Source organism: Phragmites australis, chromosome 2, assembly GCF_958298935.1.
Source record: "Phragmites australis chromosome 2, lpPhrAust1.1, whole genome shotgun sequence".
In the NCBI taxonomy this organism is placed as follows: domain Eukaryota; kingdom Viridiplantae; phylum Streptophyta; class Magnoliopsida; order Poales; family Poaceae; genus Phragmites; species Phragmites australis.
This window is the reverse complement of record NC_084922.1, coordinates 27,873,174-27,881,147: the sequence shown is the minus strand read 5'-3', so window position 1 is coordinate 27,881,147 and position 7,974 is coordinate 27,873,174. Positions and strand designations below refer to the sequence as shown.

Sequence of the window (7,974 nt, the reverse complement as noted above, 5' to 3'; positions counted from 1 at the left end):
ATCAATATCATTGGTGTAAAAAGAAATCGACAAGGATTTTGGAAGTCTCCCAATTTCACTTGGATAGTACGATCATCGTAAAAGCCTCTATAATAGATAATCACCGTCGATCTATATATCATAAAAATGTCAAATATTATGAAATGCTTTTTTATGCCACTTTCCCTATGCGGCAGAAGAAGCCAAAGCCTCCACGTAAACCGGGCGGCCAGGCGTCCACAAATTTCACCTGCCAGATGATCACCCTTTGTACGGCTCCATCGGGGCACAGATCGCTCAAAAAAAAATCTGACATTGCAATGGAAGGACCACCTGTCAGGCCAGCGCTAAGCTGGCAGCAGATTGCAAATTTGCAGTCAGCTCTTCTTCTAGAAGTCAGACGCTTAATTAATCCTCTCGTATTCCCATGCGAAAACAGCTCTTCTTCTAGAAGGAGAGCTGACTGCAAATTTGTAATCTGCTGCCAAGGCGCCAAGCGCCATGCTCGGTCCCACGGCTCTGACCATCGCGACCGCAAGCCAACGGCCCCCCACCCCTACAAAACCCCCCATCCTCCTCGGCATCCTCCACCTCGGCAGTCTCCGGTGCACAGCAGACGCACGCAAGCACCCCGAAAACGCATTGGAATCGCAGCCCAGGTCACGGCTCGGCGTCGGCGCGGGGTGCGGATTGGTAGGGGGGTAGGAGGCCGCGGCCTGGCGGGGAGTGAGGAGGGATAGAGAGATGGACGCGGCGGGGGACATCCAGAAGGTGGCGAGCATGCGGCGAGACAGCGAGTCCATGTGGCGGCGCGGGGACGACGTGTTCTCGCGCTCCTCCAGGGAGGAGGACGACGAGGAGGCGCTGCGCTGGGCGGCGCTCGAGAAGCTGCCCACCTACGACCGCGTCCGCCGCGCCATCCTCCCGCTCGGCGACGGCGCCGAGGCGGGAGGGAAGGGGCTCGTGGACGTCGACGTGCTCAGCCTCGGCCCGCGCGATCGCCGCGCGCTGCTGGAGCGCCTCGTGCGCGTCGCCGACGAGGACAACGAGCGGTTCCTGCTCAAGCTCAAGGACCGCGTCGATAGGTGCGTGCGTGCGTGCTCGTAGTAGTACCAGAAAAGTAGTGGTGGCCTGCTGGCTGCTGCCCGTGACCTTGGCGGTTGCCTCCCCGCCGGGTGTTTGACGGTTTGCGCGTTCTTGGCTGTGCAGGGTTGGGATCGACATGCCCACGATCGAGGTGCGGTTCGAGCACCTGGAGGCGGAGGCGGAGGTGCGCGTCGGCAGCGGCGGCCTCCCCACTGTCCTCAACTCCATCATCAACACGGTCGAGGTACGCGCGCCGTCGTGCTCCACTCGTTCGTGCGCTCTAGATTCATTCCGCCTACGTATGCGTCAACGAAAGGTGATTGATTGGTGTGCTCTTGTCCCATTCAGGAAGCAGCGAACGCGCTGCACATACTGCCCACTAGGAAGCGGACCATGCCCATCCTCCACGACGTCAGTGGCATCGTCAAGCCGCGCAGGTAGTAAAACGATCTCTCCTTTCTTTTTCTTTTTCTCCTACAGCGAGGATGATATGTTCTTTTGGACAACTAAGATTATAACTCTAGTATTTGTTTGTTTTGTTTTGGAGTTGGAGTCTGGATTATTAAATCAGGGTCTTTTGGGACTCGATTTCTTCGCTTCTTCCACCAGTCTACCTCACGTTCTTTACGTTGGTGCAGGATGACTTTGCTGTTAGGCCCACCCGGATCAGGCAAGACCACCTTGCTGCTCGCGCTGGCCGGAAGGCTTGACAAAGACCTCAAGGTTGTAAAAATGGAATGCTATACTATACATCTTGCAATAATTATGCCTTTGAAATATCAATCTGTGTATTCCCTCATTATGCACAATTCATCAGCATCTTGTTTATCTCAACTTCTGTACAAAATGGGCAAACAGGGCACCTTCTGTGGATACGGATTACTTACATTGAAACAATATGCAGGTTAAAGGCAAAGTGACCTACAACGGGCACGAGATGACGGAGTTTGTGCCCGAGAGGACGGCCGCGTATATCAGCCAACATGACCTCCACATTGGAGAGATGACTGTGAGGGAGACGCTAGCTTTCTCCGCCCGCTGCCAGGGTGTTGGCTCCCGCTTTGGTACAATTTTGAGCTAGTCATACAAACACATGCATTCATTTGGGCGGCTTACAGATTACGCAAGGTTGGCATGGTTTGATTGATATGCTTATCAGGTTTTCCTTCTTTCCTTTTATGTTGTCAGATATGCTGACTGAGCTGTCGAGGCGGGAGAAGGCGGCAAATATCAAGCCTGATGCTGATATGGATGCATTCATGAAGGCAAGTATTTACAAAACCTGACTACATCCAGCATGTTTTGCTGTCTTTTGTTAAGTTATTCATGAACGCTTAACTGATCAGAAGCGAAAACTTAGTATTTTTTTCTGCTTAACTTAATTAGGCGTCTGCAATGGGTGGGCAAGAGGCCAATGTGGTCACTGACTATATTCTGAAGGTACATGCAACTTTTAGCTTCAGCCGCGAGTAATTTCAGATTGGATTACTCTAATCTGTCTTTACCATTTGCATGTCACTTGCTGCAGATATTAGGACTAGAGATATGTGCAGATACGATGGTAGGGGATGAGATGCTGAGGGGCATCTCTGGTGGACAACGAAAGCGTGTTACAACCGGTAAAAAAGACAGTCGTTTATCAGTTCAAAAACATTGGCTTTATGTAAGAGCGTTGTGAATGATTTTCTTTGGATGTATCCTGTAGGTGAGATGCTGGTTGGGCCTGCCAGGGCGCTTTTCATGGACGAGATCTCAACTGGGCTTGACAGCTCCACTACATTCCAGATTGTGAACTCGCTTAGGCAGTCTATCCACATCCTTGGTGGCACAGCCGTTATCTCCCTGCTGCAGCCAGCGCCTGAGACTTACAACCTTTTTGATGACATCGTCCTCCTTTCAGACGGCCAGGTCGTGTATCAGGGCCCCCGTGAGGATGTGCTTGAATTTTTCGAGTCCGTAGGGTTCAGATGCCCTGAGAGGAAGGGTGTCGCCGACTTCTTGCAAGAAGTACATACTGTGCACCATATTTCAATGTACATATATGTAAAATCCTTGTTAACATATCTCCATTGAAATGCTGAGCAGGTGACTTCGAAAAAAGATCAGAGACAGTACTGGGCGCGTCTTGATGAGCCTTACAGGTTTGTGACTGTGAAGGAATTCGCGACTTCATTCAAGTCATTTCACACTGGGAGAGCTATAGCAAACGAGCTCGCTGTTCCGTTTGACAAGAGCAAGAGCCATCCAGCCGCGCTGACCACCACGAGGTACGGCGTGAGTAGCAAGGAGCTGCTGAAGGCAAACATAGATCGGGAGATCCTTCTCATGAAGAGGAACTCTTTCGTCTACATGTTCAGAACCTTCCAGGTAATTTCCATTAGTCCAAACAATAGCATCAGTTGGCATGTAAGGAAAAACAACAGCAACATGACTGACTCCTTGGTTCTCTGGCATTGCAGCTGATGCTAACGTCAATCATTGCAATGACTGTCTTCTTCCGTACGAAGATGAAGCATGACTCGGTGACAAGTGGGGGCATCTACATGAGCGCTCTCTTCTTTGGTGTGTTTATGATCATGTTCAATGGCTTCTCTGAGCTGGCACTCACTGTCTTCAAGCTGCCTGTATTCTTCAAGCAGAGGGACCTCCTTTTCTTTCCGGCATGGTCCTACACTATACCCTCATGGATCCTCAAGATACCCATCACATTTGTCGAGGTTGGCGGATATGTATTCTTGACATATTATGTAATTGGGTTTGACCCAAATGTCGGCAGGTGAGATTTACCGATAGTTTATGGGTCATTTTATTAACAAAACGTGTAGCCTTAATCATTTTTTACTCTGGTAATGTGCTGCGAATGTTCTAACAGTATCAGTTGCCTTCAGGTTCTTCAAGCAGTATCTTCTTCTGTTAGCAATCAATCAGATGTCAGCTTCACTCTTCCGATTTATTGGTGGGGCAGCAAGGAACATGATTGTTGCAAATGTCTTTGCATCGTTCATGCTGCTGGTTGTCATGGTGTTGGGAGGATTTATTCTAGTAAGAGGTAAAAACTCACCTTTCTCTCTTTTTGTAATTCTTTGCAATGTAGCTTCTTCCTAAACCACTGCTTCTTTGTATCTCATCTTGCAGAGAAAATCAAGAAATGGTGGATCTGGGGCTACTGGATCTCCCCAATGATGTATGCGCAGAATGCCATCTCAGTGAATGAGATGCTTGGGCACAGCTGGGACAAAATATTGAATAGCACTGCCTCCAACGAGACCCTAGGTGTGCAAGTCCTCAAGTCCCGTGGAGTATTCCCGGAAGCAAAGTGGTATTGGATTGGCTTTGGTGCAATGATTGGATTCACGATACTCTTCAATGCTCTCTTCACTCTTGCCCTTACATACCTTCCGCGTGAGTACCTCCAAACCGGTTCGCTCATTATTCTTGGATTTCGCAATATCTAAACCTGTGAACGGTTTCGTCTTGTTATTTTGCAGCATATGGCAACTCCCGGCCATCAGTATCTGAAGAGGAACTGAAGGAGAAGCATGCCAACATGAACGGTGAGGTTCTGGATGGCAATCGCTTGGCATCAGGAAGCGCTCATCGATCAACAGGAATCAACGCTGAATCTGAGTCAGCAACAATGGAAGATAATTCTGCCCTGACTCAAAAGGGGATGATCCTCCCATTTGTCCCGCTTTCACTCACCTTCGACAACATCAGATACTCTGTTGACATGCCACAGGTAAAATATAGAAAGTTGCTTCTCTTACACTGTCAACAATGGTAATTGACCGCTAGTCTATAACCTTGGGTGTGAAATCAAATTCAGGAAATGAAAGCACGAGGTGTTGTTGAAGATCGTTTGGAGCTCCTGAAAGGTGTCAGTGGGTCTTTTAGGCCAGGGGTGCTGACCGCACTGATGGGCGTTAGTGGCGCAGGGAAGACTACTCTGATGGATGTGTTGGCAGGGAGAAAGACCGGTGGGTACATTGAAGGAGACATCAGCATTTCAGGATACCCTAAGAAACAAGAGACCTTTGCGCGTGTATCAGGATACTGTGAACAGAATGATATCCACTCGCCACAGGTGACAGTCTATGAGTCCCTGCTTTTCTCAGCATGGCTCCGGCTTCCCAAGGATGTAGATTCGAAGAACAGAAAGGTCAGTCCCACAAAAAGGTTGTCATTTCCACCTTCAGTTGATATTTGGTAAATAGCTGCTTACCTTTGTGTCTACAGATGTTCATTGAGGAGGTGATGGAGCTTGTGGAGCTCAAACCACTGAGAGATGCCTTGGTTGGACTTCCTGGAGTGAACGGTCTGTCAACTGAGCAGAGGAAAAGGCTTACCATTGCTGTGGAACTTGTTGCAAATCCTTCGATCATCTTCATGGATGAGCCAACCTCGGGGCTTGATGCCCGAGCAGCTGCAATTGTGATGAGGACGGTGAGGAACACTGTCAATACTGGTAGAACTGTGGTCTGCACGATACATCAGCCTAGCATCGACATATTTGAAGCATTCGATGAGGTGAGTGGGATTTCACAAAGGAGATTTCTTCCAGCTACTCTCTGGATAGCTGTGCTAGATTGTCATACTAGATTTGTTGTGGCTGGTTTTCGAAGCCTTGAACCATGTTGCAACTTGCAAGGTCTGAAATGTTTGATTAATACTTGCAGCTTTTCCTGTTGAAGCGTGGTGGAGAAGAGATCTATGCTGGTCCACTAGGCCATCATTCTTCAGAGCTGATAAAGTATTTCGAGGTAAAGTGATATTACAGGAATTTGGATATCCATCTATCAAATTTCTTCAAAATTACTCATAAGATCTTGTGGTTTCATATTATGCAGGGCATTCAAGGGGTTAGCAAAATTAAAGATGGTTACAATCCAGCAACATGGATGCTGGAAGTGACAACAGTCTCTCAAGAACAGATGCTAGGTGTTGATTTCAGTGACACATACAAGAAATCTGAACTCTACCAGTAAGTAACTTTCAATCCTACAAATCGCTTCACTTTGAGCGTAAGCATAAGTGGTCACATTAACAACTAGGAAGAGCACTAAATAATTAAAATTAATTATGGTAGGTCAAAGTTTCGTAAGTATGCTATAGGTAACTTATCATACTAAGCTTATGCAACAAAATGGAGGACTACCGGTTGCTACATACCAATGCACTTTGCAGTTCTGAATATTATGAACCTTCGTTCTCCAGAGCATTTCTGCAGTCGATGATGTGTTGTTACGTTTTACAGGAGGAACAAGGCCTTGATAAAGGAATTAAGCCAACCAGCGCCAGGTTCAAGTGATCTGCATTTCCCTAGCAAGTACTCACGGTCTTCCATCACACAATGTGTGGCTTGCCTGTGGAAGCAGAACCTGTCATACTGGAGAAACCCTCCTTACAATACCGTTAGGTTCTTTTTTACTACCGTCATTGCCCTCCTCCTCGGCACCATCTTCTGGGACCTTGGTGGCAAAGTGTAAGTCATGCCAAATTTTACTATTGCATATAGCAAATATGTGGACACCTTCAAAATTTAATACACATTTTGCTTCTTAATCCAGGAAGACGTCACAAGACTTGTTTAACGCTATGGGTTCAATGTACTCTGCGGTGCTGTTCATCGGCATCATGAACTGTACCTCAGTTCAGCCAGTGGTGGCTGTGGAGCGGACTGTTTTTTATCGTGAAAGAGCTGCCGGCATGTACTCAGCTTTCCCATATGCATTTGGCCAGGTGACTGGTTCTCCTGAAAATCATTTTCAGACACCTTTTTCTGCTTCTGATTACTGCATATTCTTGGGAGACGGATCTGATCAGCTTGTCTCTCCTCGCAGGTTGTCATTGAGCTCCCATACGGACTGGTTCAGACTATCTTATACGGGGTCATAGTGTACTCGATGATCGGGTTCGAATGGACGGCTGCCAAGTTCTTCTGGTACCTCTTCTTCGGGTACTTCACGCTGCTCTACTTCACATTCTACGGCATGATGGCCGTCGGCCTGACACCAAACTACCACATCGCCTCGATCGTCTCCTCGGCGTTCTACGCCATCTGGAACCTCTTCTCTGGGTTCATCATCCCCCGACCGGTAAGCGTCGTCGCCCTTGTCGCTCCGTTGTGCCTACCCTTATTTTTCAATACTTTCCGTAACTCATTTCCGTTCTGGCCTGACACGTTGTTCAGAAAGTGCCGATCTGGTGGAGGTGGTACTGCTGGATATGCCCCGTCGCGTGGACGCTGTACGGGCTGGTCGTGTCTCAATTCGGCGACGTTACGACGCCGATGGACGACGGCAGGCCCGTGATGGTGTTCATCGAGGACTACTACGACTTCAAGCACAGCTGGTTGGGGTGGGTTGCCGCCGTGGTCGTGGCGTTCGCGGTGCTCTTCGCCGCCCTGTTTGGCTTCGCCATCATGAAGCTCAACTTCCAGAAGAGATGATGACGATAGGAGCTGGGAAGCATGTCCTGCACAAGGGATTGCATTCTTTGGGTTGGATTACAAATCGGGCTGTGCATATTGGTGGAGTACACCGTATATCTTAATTCGTTAGTTACTCGTATAAGCCTTTTCCCTTCTTTTTAGAAAGGTGGCGTAGTATTTCGTAATGTAAAGGATTCATGCCTAGTAAAAAATTTTGTAAACGAGTACCATAGAAAAATTATCAGTTGGAGAAGGTAAGAAAGGGCCGCTTCTTTGTTTCTAATAAATGTGTCTAAAAATAACGGGTTATTTTTTGGATCAAAGATTTAGCATAAAGCGAGGCACATATGATCTATATAAATTCGGGCCTCTGCTTGAAGTAATATCATACGTTCTATGTGGATAATTGTATGTATGTATTTACTCGAGTACAGGTAATATGACTAATCTATTATAAGGAGTAGATCAAATGTAATCTA

General features: G+C 47.7%; 1 protein-coding gene across 1 annotated transcript; it reads left to right on the top strand.

The window, feature by feature from the left end:
- Positions 1-467: 467 nt before the first annotated feature.
- On the top strand, positions 468-7,770 carry LOC133906909 (ABC transporter G family member 36-like). Its single transcript, XM_062348871.1, has 22 exons — positions 468-1,064; positions 1,189-1,309; positions 1,414-1,502; positions 1,704-1,788; positions 1,970-2,129; positions 2,254-2,330; positions 2,452-2,505; positions 2,594-2,684; positions 2,771-3,072; positions 3,151-3,432; positions 3,525-3,841; positions 3,954-4,114; positions 4,201-4,467; positions 4,554-4,804; positions 4,892-5,224; positions 5,302-5,592; positions 5,742-5,825; positions 5,913-6,046; positions 6,320-6,547; positions 6,633-6,804; positions 6,906-7,160; positions 7,256-7,770. The coding sequence occupies exons 1-22, from the start codon at positions 724-726 to the stop codon at positions 7,511-7,513; spliced, it is 4,353 nt and encodes a 1,450-aa protein (XP_062204855.1). The 5' UTR covers positions 468-723; the 3' UTR covers positions 7,514-7,770.
- The last annotated feature ends 204 nt before the right edge of the window (positions 7,771-7,974 follow it).

What these genes read in the sequence shown, in the direction of transcription:
- LOC133906909 (XM_062348871.1), top strand. Translation starts at nt 724, where the DNA reads ATGGACGCGGCGGGGGACATCCAGAAGGTGGCGAGCATGCGGCGAGAC. An exon ending in GGCATCGTCAAGCCGCGCAG is followed by an intron (nt 1,503 to 1,703) that starts GTAGTAAAACGA and finishes ACGTTGGTGCAG; the next exon opens with GATGACTTTGCTGTTAGGCC. An exon ending in TCCCATATGCATTTGGCCAG is followed by an intron (nt 6,805 to 6,905) that starts GTGACTGGTTCT and finishes CTCTCCTCGCAG; the next exon opens with GTTGTCATTGAGCTCCCATA.